At 38.1% G+C, this 18,448-nt stretch overlaps 1 protein-coding gene across 1 annotated transcript; it reads left to right on the forward strand.

Annotated features, from left to right (window-relative positions):
• Nucleotides 1-611: 611 nt before the first annotated feature.
• Nucleotides 612-18,198, forward strand: LOC306989616 (uncharacterized protein; the record flags this gene model as incomplete). The annotated part of the gene is made up of 7 exons (XM_079595464.1): nt 612-1,107; nt 1,220-1,351; nt 3,226-3,338; nt 16,332-16,539; nt 16,709-16,791; nt 16,895-18,004; nt 18,175-18,198. The coding sequence occupies exons 1-7, from the start codon at nt 702-704 to the stop codon at nt 18,196-18,198; spliced, it is 2,076 nt and encodes a 691-aa protein (XP_079451590.1). The 5' UTR covers nt 612-701.
• Nucleotides 18,199-18,448: the final 250 nt, after the last annotated feature.

The following is an 18,448-nucleotide window of genomic DNA, read 5'->3' on the forward strand; positions in this document are numbered from 1 at the left end:
TGGCTGATCTTGATGGAGTTATGGATTACGAGCCTAGCTGAATGGTGAAGTTGTGATGAAGTGCTGGGTTAGCCGTTTTCTTTCATAAAAAATAAATATATATATGTATATATATATATATATATATATATATATATATATATATATATATATATATATAATGTACATTTATAACACTATCTACACTTTGTATTATATTAATTTTGCATCAAATTACAAAAAAACTATTACACAGCTGAGGGTTATTGGCATCTTTCCATTCGGACTGCTGTTTTAAATCTCTCTATATTTCCCCTCTTTTGAAAGTTGTGAAAACACTATTGTGGAGTTTTTCCTTTGCTATATGAGCAAATGGGACCACAAAAAATATTTAATGTATCCTCTCATTCACTGCTATAAAAGTTTATACCCTATGATGACTTCTGCTTCTGAGAAAACCCGGAAATCTGAAAAGTATCGATACAATACTGAAGTTACCCATTTTGTATAAAATATAAATAAATGAAAATGGATAGAAAAATGTTTTATCTAGTAGCCGATATGCATCGCGTCAAGGCAAGCGCCGATTGGTCTGCGCAGCGCATAAATTGGACCAGCCGACTCCCCGTACTGTTTGGGCCTTGTCATTTACCAGAGGTTTGCGAGGCTCAATTTCCCCCCAAAACGTGATCGGAGTATGACGTGTCGTTGGCCTTGAAATTATGTTGAACATGAAAGTTCAGATGTTAATGATAGCATTATTGATAAAATGGGAATTCGTAATAACAGTAGCCCATCTTAACAGAGACGATGTGAAAATTGATACAAATCGAGTCAACGAGTCGCTCCAAAAAGCACAGCAGTCTCCCGCAGACGTGGAGGAGAGGTTGTACTTGAGAACCGCTGATGCACGTGAAGAAGATGATTGTGAACTTTATGTCCAAAATTCAACGTCTTCAAGCGAATCGGCAGAAGACTCAATGACCGAATCCACTTTCAAATGCCATGCATGTTTGTCGGATCACAGTTGGGGGAATGCGGACTCAGGCCGAAATGGACCAATTCCCACACGAAATGACGAGTTTAAAGAACTTCTCGGGGGACCATTGACCTGGCGATTTTTAAAAAGTAAGATATTGAGCTAGTACTTAGCACTTAAGTATGTGTGCCATTTTTAAAGGTATGCTACTATATTTTCTTTGACTAACCGCGCTTAAAACCCGCTTATTCTTTCATCAAGGTCATCAGTGGGATTTGGACGGAGTTGCGGTGTCTGACGTCAATCAACCAGTGTTTCATTGTGGCAATGAACTCCTTCTGATCAAGTTTTCCATGACTCTGCACTCAAATCCACGCTTGGTTATCAGTAACGGTAAGTACCTGCATATTCACTCTGAGCTATAAAGAGGCGAAAGGAAATCGTATCATGAATAAATTGTCGCCACAGACACAAAGTGAATGTTTATCATTAACAAATAATAATAAAATGTATTTGTATTAGCCCATTTTAACAGAGACAATGCAGAATTTGATGCAAATCGAGCCAACGAGTCGCTCAAAAAGCACAGCAGGCTTTACTGTGTATTTTTCTATTTTACTTATTTTTAATAAACTTGTGAAATAGCCTAAGCCTCTTTTGCTTGAGCCTGCATTTATTTGATTTAAAAAAATACAGAAAGAAAAAAAATAATATTTTGAAATTACAATTTAAAATGGTTTTGTATTACTTTTTATATAATTAATTCCTGCTATAGAAACCTGAATTTTCACCACACAGCCTACTCCGTATGCAGTGCGTGTTTTTTCCGCACCCATGTTAACCGAGCTTTCACACTGCACGCGGATGCAGTCCGTCGATCCGTTCCAGGTGCGGTGCGTATACAGCAGTGCGGCGATCGTTTCCGCACCGAGTCTATTTTTTTGCTCGCATTTTTTTGCACGCATTTTTTTGCATTTAAGTATTAGCCTCCTATTTTTCACTGTCATCTTTTTACTTTAAGACCGGGGTAAAGCAAGGGAAACTTATATTTACTTAAACAAGGCCGCATAATGAACGACACTCGTCTCATTCGTGGAGGTGGAAAAACAAGTTATTTGTGACATGCGAGATTTATTGTATAAAGATTTAAATTATGCAAAAGAAAAGGTATGAGTGCTTGTCAATTTTAAGTTTTAATTTAAAATGTTTGCGATTTTAATACAAGTAGGTTAACATGGTTAAATATTTTATTAGTACACTTGCTTGAGCAACTTAATATATAATCTATACAAGTAATGCATTTAATACATTGTTTAAATTGTTTAAAAACGTCAATACGTCTATTAAAGAGTGTAGGCTACAGGTGAAACTCGAAAAATTAGAATATCGCGCAAAAGTTAATTTATTTCAGTAATTCGACTTAAAAGATGAAACTAATATATTATATAGACTAATTACGTGCAAAGTGAGATTTCAAGCCTTTATAATTTTGATTATGGCTTACAGTTTATGAAAACCATTTCACAATGTTCTAATTTTGAATTTGGAAATCGGGAACAAAGAGAATTGCTGTGATGACAATTTTAAAAAAATAAGTTGCTGATAACTTCTGAATTTGAAATACAAATAGTGAGTAAATGTGTTTGTGGTACAGCCGCGGATCAGTTGCGCACTGCAAACGCATACAGATGTGAAAGCACTAGCGCATGCTGCTCCTGTACCGCATACGCACCGCAACACGCACCGCATATGCACTGCACACGCACTGCACACGGAGTATGTGTGAAACGGCCGTTAGCTACTCCAGTCTGTTGCATTTACAATCCTGTGAAAACAGCACCCCTACTTCCTGCGCCCCTGATGTTTTACTTTAATTTTTTATAACTGTTAAAGTTTATGCTTGTAAATAAGGTCAAAAGTGCATTACAACTGGAAGAATAAATCTGTCATTCACTAGGCTACAATTAGTGCTTTGTCTTCCTTCATTGTGATGTTTTAATTTTTCCCTCTATGACTGAAACACAAAATTCATGAATATTTAAAGAGGCAAAAGCTGTTTAGTTTGCTGTTTGTCGCTGAACAACTGGTCAGTACATAAAATGAGCAATTTACAAGAAACATTCTATAGGCTAAACATGGTTATTGCAGTCTATTTAGATATGTAAAGTTTTGCTTTAATTTGCAGTAACTATTGTGTGAATGTGCTATAGTGCATTATCAATATCAAACATTTTTGAATGTAATACATTTTCAACTTATCTTTTCAGAGACAAAATGGACTGATTCACCCTCACAAAAGCAATGTCAATGCATCAAAATGAATCATGGGCCATCAATGGTACTGGGAATCCCTTTCAAAGAGTGCTTTGCTCAAAACTGGGTAAGATATTCTCTTAACAGTAGCATATGGTAATATGATCATTTCTATACAGGACGTTTGAGTTCATTAAAGTTCTGTTAATCATAAATCATTAAAAATATATCCTGTTAAGTTTCTGCATGTAGATTTAGTCTTGATATAGCTAATATTGACATTAAAACTTAATTCAAGGCTTACCATAGCTTACCTGTTTGCAAACTCCTAAGGGAATCTTAAGAACTTGCACAGCTGTCACACATGGCGTTTTGTTTAAACAGTACTGACAACCTTTAATTTGAATGTTAGCCCGTAGCAATCAGGACTATAAATTGACTTGACTAAACATTTATTACCAGGGATGAACTTATTTTACAGAGAGTTAGACACCGATACTTTCATTTTTGGTACTCACCGATACGCAGTACCGATTCCTGTATTTTCATTGCATTTATTTTTAAAACACTGCTTTTCCACTATCAGTTTGATCTCAACAGTAGTTTTCACGTACAGAAACTGAATAATCAAATGTAAAATAAAACCGCGTAGTCTTCACTGTATAAATTAAATGGATTAATCCTTGTTTAAAGTTACAAAAATGATTCAATCAATACCAATGAGTGGCTTTGTCATTTGTTGTTGATTAACATTAAGGATACTGAGCAGCAGGTATATTAGGCTGCTGTCACTTTAAGAGCCGCATGTATCCATATACTGTTACGCGCTCGTTTTGGTTCTCAACTTTTTACGTTCTCAAGACGTAACGTCTGTTTATGGAAGTACAATAATGCCAAATATTTTTTAAATAAAAAAGCCTGTTGAATTGCACTACTTGAAAAATATATGAAGGGCATTACCCATGCTTGCATTTTATTGCATTGTATTTTTAGGGGCTGAATTTAATTTTATTAGTTGTATTTTAAGCTGTGAATATTTCAATTCAAAACATTTAAAACAAATTCTCATTAATAAAAATTAAATCCATATTCACCTTTAACATTTCTCTTACAAAATATTCAAACTGTTTAAAAATACAACCTATAATATTCAACAGGCACTTTTCGGTCCATTTAATTCCACTTTACAAATTCACTTTCTCAAATTCAGTGGTTCAAATTCGACCATAAATTCAACATTGACGTCCAGGAACTGCAGGAAAAGCAGTAATTACCAAGCATAATCTCCATCTGCGGTTAATCAACCAAACCAGCAGGGAGCACAAGCGCGTGTTGTTGACGAAGACCTGAGCAACAGTTAGAGCAAGCCATTTATTCATAAAAACTGATTTATAGAAATGTAAGTGTATGTGTGATTATCATGAGGGCTGTTTTTATGTTTGTTTCAGTCTTCTCGGTCCCTGTCATCTATAAAATAAAATTCTGTATCAAATTTTAAGGCCAGACAAGTAGTTTGTTTAGGCTTGGTTTGTAGAGAACAAACATGCGCACATATATTTAAACGCACATAACTATAGAATTAATTCTTGATGCGCACGTGAGCGCCATCAGCGTTTCTCACAGGTTCGCGTTTAAAGTCTGTGTAGAGAGAACGGTGTCGTCTTAGAGGCCCCTAATTTAATAACAAAGCTCAGGTAAAGGACTAGATGTTACAACTTAAAACACTTTGGCTTGACTTTGGACATTTGCACATCTAGGGACCGTCTCTAAAGTTTGATACATTGGTACACGTTTCTAACTTCAGTAGCAAACTTCAATTTATTTGAATAAATATAAAAAATGTAAAAGGTGTGCTTCATGCCTGACACCTACATGAACACTACAGTTGGTTTTATGACTAAGTCATTCTCTTCCAATGCTATTGAAGTTAGAAACGTGTATAGCCTACCAATGTCGTATGTAACTTTAGAGACGGTCCCTAAATGCACGAATGTCCAACATCAAGCCAACTTTACAGCCAGTATATCACCGGGAAACGCTTAACGTGAAACATTTTGCGCGTTAAGTTCATATTCTGAGTCTTGTCTGTAGCCATATAGTACAGCCTTCTCAATAAGTTGCGAGTTTGGTCTTTTATATCACTGTATTAGTCCATTAAGCGAAGCGTTTTATATTTTCCAGCAATCCTGAATAGAGGGAATAATACTGTAGCACATCGCCGAAATATAAAGTTAAGGCAACTAAACGACCAAGAGAAATGTCTACCTCAAATGTAACATTTGTTCTATACATCAGCGTCGGGGAATTAGAATAACATTAGAATCTCGTTCACGGTAGAGAAATATGCAGGGACTGTGAAGACACTGAATTAAAAACAGCCCTCATGATAATCACAAATACACTTACATTTCTATAAATCAGTTTTTATGAATAAATGGCTTGCTCTAACTTGCTCTGGTCTTCGTCAACACGTGCTTGCACCCCCTGCTGGTGAGGTCGACTAACCGCAGATGGAGATTATGCGGACTCTAAAAATGATGGACCATCTAAAAATATGTTGGACTCTAAAAATGCAAAAAAATCAAAGACAAAAATCTGAACAAGTTGAATTTACTGTTGAATTTGAACCACTGAATTTGTGGAAGCGAATTTGTAAAGCGAAATAAAATGGTGATTCATCCTGACCATTAGCAGAGGATGTTCCAAAATATTTTAGAAGTGCCCCTTGAAATCGCAATTGAAATTGATTGTATGATTGTTTTATACAGGTAAAACAGCCTGGGGTCAAATTGACCCCAAACATAATAGGAGGGACATAAACATGACAACTTGACATTACCAAGACAACATAAATTGTAATATGTCAAACATGCAGATTAATTATCAAACTTAAGAAACCACTTAGCTTTATGGGTTAACATTACATTAAACTATAATGTGGTTGGTTTTGACATTGGCTGTCATGAGGCCAAACTGTCATGAATATTTTTCAACTATAGTGGTACAAATGGAATTTGTCAATGTCATTGTACCACTGCAGTTGAGATCAAGAAAAGTATACATGACACTGTTATAAAATAATTTGATAGAGTATTAACACTTAATGCCATTTAATGTACCACTGGAAAAAAATGTGGTCAGTTATATTGGCCTCAGTTTCTTAAGTTTGATAATTAATCTGCTCATTAATCAATGTCATATTTGCATTAAAAATCTCATAATTGAGCGAATGACACTTAATGACAGTTGTCATAAACATGCATAAAACCTTCATATTCATGACATGGCATGTAGCAAATAAATAGCAAATGTTCGTCTTTGAAACTACCTACAGATTTGAAAATTCCGTTGGCTAATTACAGGGCCCAACGTTAATCGAACTGATGGAAATAAATAATAACTGAACTTATAACCGTTTTGTTGCAAAGCACAATATTATGGTGAAATTAGATCTTGTTTGTTGACTTAAAACCGAATTGTTGTATAAGCATAACAAGCATCATAGCAAAAAGGCTAACAAACGCAAGAGTTATTATACCCACAATTAACATTAGCCCTTCATTCATGACAACATGGAGACCGTAATCGGACAGAGAGAACATGGTTGCATACCTTTTATCTTTTGCTCGTTTCTGTCTTTTTTTTCCTTCTAAATTGTGCACCTGATGGCTTTGACCTTTTCCTGTCCATCTGTATATTTGGCATTCGACAATCAACAGATTTCCCATCCCCCGCCCCCAACACCATCACTCACGAGTCACGACCAGAAGTCAAGCCTAAACCAATTCACCTTGGTGAGGTGACCACATAATCGTTTTGTATTACCTATTTTTATTAGCCATTTCACACAATTAATAAAAACAAAAATATGCTTGAACTATAGGCCTGTATTTATAATATTATGAATGAAATTTGCGTTATTTGGAAGAAAGTCGAGGTGGTGTGACTGTATTGCTCTATACAGTGGATCCCCGTCTAATGGCGCTACTGCGTCTAGAGGGAGGGGAGATGATAAAGGGCGAGAACACACTTAAATCCTCTTTCCCAGAGTGAAGACAACACCAGATGATATATTAAAGGATTTTATTTACAAAGAAAATGTCAAAAGGACATAACATGGGTTACTAGGGAGCAATGGCTCTGGGGAGAGCAAAGCCTAAAATAACAAACAAAACAGCCCACTAACTAATTTTCCGAACTTAAATGGTTGTAATTCAAGAATGCTTTGGAATATAGATGTAAGATTTGTCTTGTTTTTTGTAGAAGTTAAATAAATTAAGTTAAACAGAAAAGTTATAGAAGCTTGAGTTTATGAAAATGTACAATGTTAAAAATAATTCTTATTTTATATAAAATATATATTTTCAAAACCTGGTGGACTCTAAAAATGCAAAAAAATCTGAGCCAAAAATCTGAACAAGTTGTTTCAAATTTTAGGTTGATTTCTCAAAGCTTTCAGTGAGATTTTGTTTGGGCGCAGTACCAAACTTTTTCACTAGTTGACATTACTGCCCAAATAAGGGCGCCTCAATTTCCATGTGGTTTGAGTGATCTGAACCATCATTTTTTTTTACAATTTTCATACAATTTATGAAGTAGACATCCTATTCAGAAGTAGTATTGGAAGTTTGGCAGATTTTGAAATGAATTCAACCTCTAAGAAACACAAAAAGATCACGTATGTGCATTATAGCTCGCTGCCACATCACAAATGGTGAATCTATTAATTTTTTTCTTTTATTCAAAACATTTTCAGACCTTTTGTTCTAAAACAGGGGTGCCCATGCTTTTCTGAATGGTGATCTACCTTTTAAGTGACTGGGTCAGGATGATCTACTACTACTCGCATTACATTACGTGTCTTTTTTAATGTATCAAAACAAACACACAGTGTCATATTGGGTGCTATTTTGCTTTAATGTTTCACACTTAAATCATTATTCATTTATGATTGAGTTTAATTTCCCTACCAACACTAAAAATACAGTAACAGTAACATAGTCCACAATAGAAGCTAATCAACATGCATGTGATTTCATACACAGTGGCACTTACATTACATTTCCCATACAATTCAGTGCATTTACAGTACATCAAAATTCACACATTGGAATGCAACTTTACCCATTCAGGTAACGTGCACACACGAACACACGCACACACACACACACACACACACACACTTACTCACTGACTCACTCACATTCAAATTTAACTTTTTTTTTAACACTAGGATTTTCTTTTAACATGCATACATATACAGTGGCATTTGGCCTACATTACACACTATATAACACTACAATTCACTGTTCAAACATTGAAACTTTAAGACAATGAATTAACTATGTACAATAAGTTGCATGTAGTAATTTTCTTGCATACACATGGCATGTTCACATCAGTGGTCAGTACCTTATTCAGATGATGACTTGCATTGGATGACTTCCACCAGGGATGCATAATGCGGGCAATAGCTACTGATAGCCAGTCTAAGACAGGCCTCCAAAAGATCGTCGGTCAGGGTGGAGCGGTATTTGGATTTGATAAATTTCATATGTGAAAAGGTCGATTCGCACAAGTAAGTAGACCCAAACATCGCAGTCAGTGATGTTGCACATTTTCTCATGTTGGGATACTTTTCTTCTGTGAGTAAACTCCAGAATTGTTCATGGGCCCTAGACTTCAAGTTGATATCCGCTTGTAGTGTCAAGATCTCATCTTCAACTTCAGCAGAACTGAGCTGAAACATTGTTGCGATTTTGAAAGCGAGGACATCGACCTCAGCATTCTCCAGAAAAGGGAAGCACATAAACGTGGCAACTGGCTCGAGTAAGGCGAAGTCTTGAAATCTCCTGTCAAAGTCTGACAGGATGGTGTCAATCTGTTCTGCATAACATGCACTGTCAATCTCTGTTAAGTCCTTCCCTTGATTATTCAGCTCAGATGCAAGGTTTCTAAAGTTCCCCAGATCATGGCGTTGGATCTTTGAAGAAAGCAGTTTAAGTTTTCCCTTGAAGGCGTTCACTGTGCTTATCATATCGATCACGATTTTGTCTTTGCCCTGTAATTCCACGTTCAGCTCATTGAGCAAGTTCGCCAGATCAGTTAAAAACGCCAAATCAAGCAGCCAACGATCATCAAGTTGCGGGTATTCCGCATGTTTGTTGTCATGTAGGAACTGCTTTACCTCGGGAAGGAGATCGCGGAATCGTTGCAGGAATTTCCCCCTACTCAACCACCTTACGTCCGTGTGAAGCAGTAGGTCTGAGTGGTCGCTGCCAGCCTCCTCAAGATGCAAGCGGAACAGTCGTCTTTGAAGAGATCTAGCTCGGATAGAGCAGACTACTTTGTTTGCTATGTCCATAATTTCTTTCATGTTCAACATTTTCGCACACAACGCTTGTTGGTGTATGATACAATGATAACTTAAAAAATCAGGAAACGCTTCATCCTCTCGGCATTTGGCAACAAATCCATTAGACCGGCCGATCATGGAAGGCGCACCGTCGGTGGTGATTGACACCAATTTGCACTGGAATCTTATTCTTGTCGATAAAGTGCTTGAATATCTCAAAGGTGTCATCCCCTCGTGTGTGTGCGTTCATATGCAGAACTGCTAAAAGTTCCTCTTTTGCAGTCATGTCGTGGAAGACCATTTGAATAAAAATGCACAATTGGGCTTTGTCTGTGATGTCCGTAGACTCGTCCATCTGTAACGAGAAGCACTCGCAACAGTCAATGTCCTTAGCAAGCTGCTGCACTAAGTTGTCGCCCATCATTTCGCATCGCCTGGTCACTGTATTTCTTGTCAACTGAACAGCTTTGACTGCAGACATTATTTCTGTTTTGTTCGTAAAGTCTTTAAACAAAGAATCTGCAGCCTCAATGAAGGCTTCCTTCACCATTACTCCATCCTGGAAAGACTTTTTGTGCCTAACGATCGTCCGACTTACCCGGAGCGATGCCTCTGTTGCGGCCTTCGCTTTCGCTGTTGGCCGAGTGAAGAGACTGCTGTCCAAGAAGCTGAGACTTCAACTCCCTCACCTTTTTCTTTCTCAATTCACTGCTTGGAGGAAAGTCTGTATCAAAGGTTCGATGAACCATTCTAAAGTGTCTCTCTACATTCCCCTTCTTTGGAAGTGCAATGCTGGATTGACAGATCAGACAGACACACTTTGAGTATGACATCGTGAATAAGAAGTCATCTTCCCATTCCTGATGGAAATGGTAAGTCTTTGCTTTTTTAAATTCTTTTACTCCCTCATTCATTGTGGTATAATTTTTATTTGTCTACAGATAATAAACGAGCAATAGCGAAAAACAACGGTAAAACGAAAGCAATGGCGCATTTCTGTAGTCGACTGTCGAGATCAGCTCTACAGAATCTTTGTTTATGGTTGTTATGGTAACGTAGTGTAAAAAACTTTCTAGCAACCAGCAGACTGGCCTGTCTACACGTCAATCAGCGGGCACATGGTAATATAATGACATGATTGGATGGATTGCTTTTCTGAAAAGGCGCGTTTTTTAAATTTTTTTATTTATTTTTTTAGTTCTTTGAGCTACCGTCATTGGCTCTGCGATCGACCAGTCGATCGCGATCAACGTATTGGGCACCCCAGTTCTAAAAGAATTGAATGGATGCTATCTTTTGAACTCTTGGCATGAAAACAAACTGAGGTTTCTACCATTCTTTCATGATTTTTCATGTTTATCACTATTTAAAAATAAAGGTCAGAACACGCCTTAGGAGTATGAAAATCAGTCACCAAATATGTAACAAATATGTAAACTAGAGATTGTAAGCTTTCAAATGATATATAGTTTGTCAAGATTAGTTTAGGGTAGGAATGTTAACCGATGACCGTTTGACCGATGGTTGACCGTATCAATGTTAACCGATCAAAGTTGTCGGTAAAAAAAGTGATTTCTGAATTAGGCTATTATAGACCGTTGACTAAACGTTACTACAGTTAGCCATCTCATTCCAAGATCTTTTTGTGTGAAGTGAACAAATCCCTCACACTCAATTTTTCATAACTCACCTGTTTGTACTTAATAAACCAATAAAAACATTTGGCCACGATGTCACAGCGTTTGGGTTCGCATACTCACAAGGTTTGCCTAAAACACTCGAGGTTAGAGCCAGGGCAGACGACAGGATGAAGCGTGCAAAGAAAAGTAGTGTGTGGACCATTTCACCAAAAAGAATGACACCGATGTAAGTTGCAACTTGTGTGATACAGTGCTTAAATACAGTAGCACATCATCTTTGATGTATCACCCGAAAAGCCGACACCCGCAAGCCTCTTCGGAGCTGTCATTTTCTTAAATGAGTCGCGACAATGTTTCAAATGAGCTTCTAACGCTAGACAAACGCCTTTATTTTCAACGCGATCACCCTGTACCCAAACCATTTAGAAACTGAGGCATTTATCCTCCGATTACATACAAGCTCCTCTGCGCTGGGACTCATGTTTCACGCTGTAGGTTATTAAAAAAAAAGTGACGTGAGTGGAAGGGCGGCGCCGGGGCAGTGTGTGAGCGGGAGGCAGAGCGGCAGAGAGATTCGACAGGGTTGCGAAATTGCAGGCCTCAATGGCTGTTATTTCAAATAGCGTAGCATATTTTAAACTAATCGGTTAACCGGTTTAAACCGGCTAATGAGGCTCGGTGGTCGGTCAAGAAATTTAGTTTTCGCCATCCCTAGTTTAGGGTTAGTATAGGATATTACTGTTTTAAATATGTAATGGCTGTGGGCCGCCGCTGGCGGGCCTATGCCAATATAAGGGGTTAAAAAGGTTACGATTACAAAAACGATTACAATTTTAACAATATTTCAAGTGTAATCTTTCTTTGTAAAAAGTATACATTTTATCATACGCATTTCAAAGTTAAGGATTCATTAGTTTGAATATTGGAACAAACACTATAATAACATAGTTGATAATTCAATATACCTAGGCCTACTTTATTTGACAAAACATCCCATAGGCCTACTATATATTTAACATGAGCAGAAATTGGCAAACAAAAGCTTATTTGATGTGGCAGTCTTTTTTACAGTAAAAACTTTTTTAATCTATCAAACTAATCAAAGAAATCTTGTCTCAATTCATTTTGTCTGTAACATAGTTTTTATGATATATTAGCATATAAATGTTAATTTGCAGTTTAATACGTTGCTTATACAAAGACATTTTATTTCAACATTTCAGTCGATTTTTACTAATCTCAGTGAGCAATATAGTTTGGTAAAAGCTAAACTAGTAGATGTTCATGAAAAATTAACATGTTTACTAATGTAAGTGCGTAGAAAACAGCACGCATCTGTGACGTTCGTTCATACATGCATACACTTACATTAGTTAACATTTTTTTTCATACACGCGATTCATATTTAAAGTCTTTTTGCGGTTTACAAACGCTATTCCATATCGCGATTGGAACAAAGCACTTAAGAATAAAAAACTTTTCACAATCCTCAGCTGGATACGTTGCTCCTCGAAATGAAACCCAGCACTTCTGAGGTAAATTTTTCCAGGATTATTCCTCACAGCGTCGACGTAAAGTACATGAATCAAACTTGATGTGTTTTATTGAGTTGATGTGGGCGTTGACAGGTTTGCCGATTGCCTCAGATCATTTGCGTTTCAATAGCGCGCACTCCCTGTGGGCGTGTACACCTTAACAGATGAGTTTCCAAGAAAACGACTGACATCTCTCTCTTTTCATACGGATTACATAAACAATGTTTTCGTTTTGAATTGGATAATTTAAAAGTAGACATTTAAATGTTCATAAAGATTTATTTCTCATGGCTCTGTGACCTAGTATCTACGGAGTAGTTTAATTTTAAACCAGCTGAAAGCACACCCTGATTATTTTCTTTATTTTACAAAAGCACAATGTTTTGATTGTAAATGGACACTTATAAAAGTAGACATTTAACAGTTTATATATATATTTAAAAAAAAAACTTATCTCTGTATGACCTTAAATGACGGAGTATTTTAAGTATTTTGATGCTATGTGAAAAAAATCAAGCAAAACGCGAGGGCGCGTTTGTCAACCCAAGAGGTAGGGCTGTACGTTAATTTTTTGCACATAGCACTGATGCTACAGAAGTTAAAAGTTTTGTAGTACAGGCCAAACCGTTGTAGCACAAGTATAAAACGTCCGTTATCATTTCTGAAAACTAACACAATTAATGGAGTGCATCGCATAAAAAGGCATTGATGTCCCATAAAGTGCACAAAAAATACCATCACAAAAATTGTTTTTAGTAGGGCTGTCAAAAGATTAATCGTGATTAATCACATCCAAAATAAGTTTGTTTCCATAATATGTGTGTACTGTGTATAATTTATATATATAAAAACACACACAATCATGTATATATTTAAGAAAAAATTGGTTATATTTATATATAAAATATTTATATATAATATAAATTATATAAATGTATATAGTATATAAATGCAATTATTCCTTAAATATATACATGAGTGTGTGTATTTATACATAATAATTCTACACAGTATACACACATATATTATGGAAAAACACACTTTTACTTTGGATGTGATTAATCAAGATTAATCTTTTGACAGCCCTAGTTTTTAGACAAACTTTTTATTTATTTGCTAAAAATGGAAGTGCAGAAACATAACTCTTACACCTCAACATTACACAAAGTAGAACAGATCTGTGGGCAGACATCACTAAATAAACTCTTGTTTGCAAACTAGCACTAACCTATCCCATGACACTCATCTGAGACTAATAATGTCAACACTTGCAGTTTTTCTTTAGTTTAGTGCATAGTGTATGTGTCAGATCTAGCATGTCTGCTGGCCACTCTTTTGTATTTGGTATTTCCTTTTTCTACCCTGGGTTATATCTATACATTTTACCTTTTTGTTTTCGGGTGCACACTGGGGTATCGAACCAGAGATTACCTGGAGGAGGTGCTCGGAGTTCGGTTGCTCTCGAACCGTGCCACGGTTCACGTGAATGTGAAGGCAACACTGACTCGGGTGCGCACTTGTTCAGGGAGTAAAGTGACCTGCGCATGCGTTTTAGCTGATTATCATCCCTTGCATGCGTTTTATTTAACTAAATGCATAATAGTGTTGTTGATTTACTTAGGATTCGAGCGAGAGTGATCCTGCAGTGTATTCGCGCATAGCGATTGGAATCAGGGCAACCAATTTGGAGATCCACTGCCTCCTCAAAAGAGTGCAATTGCAAGCAGCAGAAGGCCACCTTATGCGACACATGCACAGTAAACCTGTTGTTCACTCAGCTGCGCGTAATGGCACCGAATTAATAAAAAAACACGTCGCACTGTACAGCCCTGCCTAGAGGGTTAACACCGAATGCACTGTTTACGTTTACTTAAAGGAGCATTTGACCTGTGGGAACATAAATCTTTATTTAAAGTGGGTCATATATGTAGTCGAAATGTAAAATTAATTTCGAATTTGGTGCCTCCTTGACTGAGGAAAGACAAAGTTACTTTAGGGCGTGTTTGTATGAAAGACTGACTCCCACAATGCACCACATTGCAAAGCTCTGCAAGCCACTCCCACTAATCCAGAACGGCGCGTATGAGGTGTCCGCCTATCAGAGAAATTATACTTTCGTCTACAAAGCTAGCTAACCACCAGAGCTTGAAATTAATTTCACACAAACTTTAAAGTTAGTTGGCAAACTCATTAATGAATTATTAGTTTGTATTTCGTTCGAAATGGTAATTGGCATGTTACCGGGATGTTCAGTCAGAAAATATGCGGTGCGGAACTAGGATGGTTCACAACACAAACGTCCGTGTCCTCGTCTGATTCAGAGATTTCGTCCAGGAGAAATTGGCATTGTTTAAATTCTTTGCAGCAGACGGACTCTATCTCTGTGACCATATGCGCACGGGCACCACCAGTCCGCCCCAGCTCGAGCCAGTCCGGGCTTCTCGTCCGCGACAGGCAGGTCTTCTGCCTCGGATGCAGAAGCCGCCGGCTCCTCTTCCTCCATCAGCTATATTGTGGCTTGTAAAAGTAGCCACGAACTTCAACACTGCAGGAACTGCAACACTGAAATCCTTATTTCTCGCTTCTCAGGGGGACTGTTTCGCTGCTTACTACGCGTGAGCCTTGCAATTTGTTAAATCGCAAGGCTTAAAAAGGCATTGTATATTGAGACCATATGGCGCTTTTCCACTGCATGGTACGGTACGGTTCGGTACGGCACGGCACGCTTTGGCGCTTTTCCACTGCATGGTACGGTACGGCTCGGTTCAGTACGGCTCACTTATGGCGCATTTCCACTGCATGGTACGGCACGGCTCGCTTCGGCTCGCTTTAAATGGTACCACCTCTGTTGAGGTTCCAAGCGTACCGTACCGATACTAAATGTGACGCGAAAACACTGCAGATCACTGATTAGTCAGACAAAATCGTCACTTCAGCGTCATTGTATATTTGCTACACGAGACACTAAACCTGCTATATTTAAATAGCCAGACAACAGCAAACGCGGTAGCACCTGTTTTTAGAGTTTTTACTTGACAAAAAAAGTTTTTAAAAAATCAAACAAGAAATGGCTGAATCGTGGTCAGTGGACGAGGTGCAGACGTTCCTCTCGTTGGTTGCCGAGGAGCGGAAGTAGCACAGCTCTTAGCCGCACACGGCTACCACCGGACATACAACTTAACGATCAGTCCCACCCACTTTGAAGCGGTACTAACTGCAGTGGAAAAGCAACCGAGCTAAAGCGAACCGAACCGTGCCGTACCGAGTCGAGTCGTACCACGCAGTGGAAAAGCAAAGCGAGCCGAACCGAACCGAGCCGTACCATGCAGTGGAAAAGCGCCAATAGTATCATCATTGCTGATGACACAACTGTGGCTCTAAAGGCTGACATCAATTTGCGATCGGATGGTGAAATCGCCAATTTTAGTGACTCTTGAATGGTCAAAGAATGTGATTTTCAGCCAATGCAGATCGATCGAAGCATCCCTAGTATATACAGTGTATATTCAGTTTCTCAATGCACCTGCTATTGATACATATGAGTTCCTTGCCCCATGAACAAAAGTTAAACTGCCTGTTTAATCCCTCAGACTCAAGGCAAAAGGATGTTCTACTCTGTAAGAGTACTTTACTTTAATCGGCTTTTAATGAGGACATTTTCCGGCACTGCTACCTGTCATCCTGCCATCCTGCCACATGATGTACCTTCTACAGGAGAATCACCCGAAGTTATCTGTGGAAAGGCATATGTGATCGTAAAACTACTAGCCAAGACGATTAAAAATGTAAAAGTTTTGGGTGAGTACTTGTTACTGATGAGTTACACCAATAGTTTTGGACTGTCGCAGTTTAATGTAACATTCCAAGTATAATAATAATGATGCAAAGGACAAATGTAAATGGTAACTGTTTTGAAAGAAATATTTCTGAGCAGTAAAAGACAATTCCTATCAACTTTTGTCTCAAGATGTGTCCAGGCAATTGCCTCGTCCAGTCCTTTGGAAAAGTCACCATATTGTATACGTCAAAGTGAAACGTTCAGCGTTTGAGGTATGAACCGGTTTCACTGAATTACTTTTTGCTACAGTTTTTGAAGTTTTGTTGTCTCTACTTATTTTGCTATTTATTTATTGATTTTGCCAACTCTCTAAAGGGTGGTTTTCTCCAGTTGGATTATATTGATGTGACTGGAAAATCACAGACAATCACAGTGTCCTGTGTTCACGATGCGCTCCCTTTTAAAAAGGCCATCAGAAAACGAAGACAAGACCCATTTGATTTTATTTCGGAATATGATACAATACCAACAGTTCCCTTAAAACCAGATTGGGCAGCAATCGCTTCCCCTTTACGGTCCATCATGCCAACTGGAATCTCTGCTCATTCAGAATCTAGTTCTCCTAGTATTGTCACTGCTGGGCCATTTGACATTACACCTGATGGAAGAGTAGCTGAAGGTCTAAATTTTGATTTGTTGGTAGACCGTGTCAACCCCACAGTTTCCTTCGAGCCACTTGAGCAAACTCTTGGTACAGCCCTCAAAACACCACCATGCACAGATAGACAGCCAAGCAGAATCACCCAAACTGGAACTGCTGTTGATGCTAATGTAGAGTGTGCATCAAATGTTGGTCTTTTGGACTTTGTGTTACCCAGTGTTCCATTTTGGGAATATGAAGAATCTCCTAAAATGACCCAGAGAAGATTTCCATCAAGCACGCCAACACATCCAGACCCCACTACAAGGACCAACACTGTTCCGTTAAGGCTACCTGAGATTACTCTTGGTACAAACCAGAAAGAAGAACTGTTACCTACTGCACAGCCAAGAAGAAACACTGAAACTGTATTTGCTGCTGTTAATGTTGATGTAGAGAGTGCTACTGATTTTGATCTTTTGGAGTCGGTGATACCCACTGTTCCATTTGGAGAATTTGAAGAAACCCCTAAAATTACCCAGAAGACACTTGTAGAAAGGAATGGATGTGTAGGTGTCCTTGATGCAAGGACCAACACTTTTCCTTTCATACCGCCTGAAAAGACTCTTGGTACAACACAGAAAGCAGAAATTTTAGGTGGTGCTTCACAGCCAAGCAAAATCATCAAAACTCCAACTGCTGCTGTTGATGCTGATGTAGAGTGTGCAACAGATTTTGGTCTTTTGGACTCTGTCATACCCACTGTTCCATTTGGAGAATTTGAAGAATCTCCTAAAGTTACCCAGTGGACACTTACATCAAACACGCTTACAAATCCAGACCATGTAACATTTAAAACCACAACCAAGAATGCAGAAGTAACTGATATTTCTTGTAACGATAGTGATGAATTTAACTTTCATATGGGCTTCTCAGATATACCACTGGGACCTTACAGACCTGTTACAACCACAGCGGCAACGCATGAAATCCTTGAATCAACTCTGGTCTCTAGAGCGACCACACTTCCGACTACTGAGGGAGCTTTGGAAATTAGCACTGCTGGGGAAACAATGTCTCCAAGCACCACTCCGCATGAATCATTGTTTAAAACGACAACCTCAGTTAGTTCAACAGTAACTGTATTGGAAACATCCACACCTGTAACGACAACTGCATTGAAAACAACCTCAGTTGTAACTACAACTGGCATAACATCTGCAGTTGAATCTCCGTTGGCTCAAACTACGACTTGTGCAGACAGTACTACACTAGGCTGCACTTTGGCA

The sequence above is a fragment of the Phoxinus phoxinus genome (genome assembly GCF_949152265.1).
Source record: "Phoxinus phoxinus genome assembly, chromosome: 21".
In the NCBI taxonomy this organism is placed as follows: Eukaryota; Metazoa; Chordata; class Actinopteri; order Cypriniformes; family Leuciscidae; genus Phoxinus; species Phoxinus phoxinus.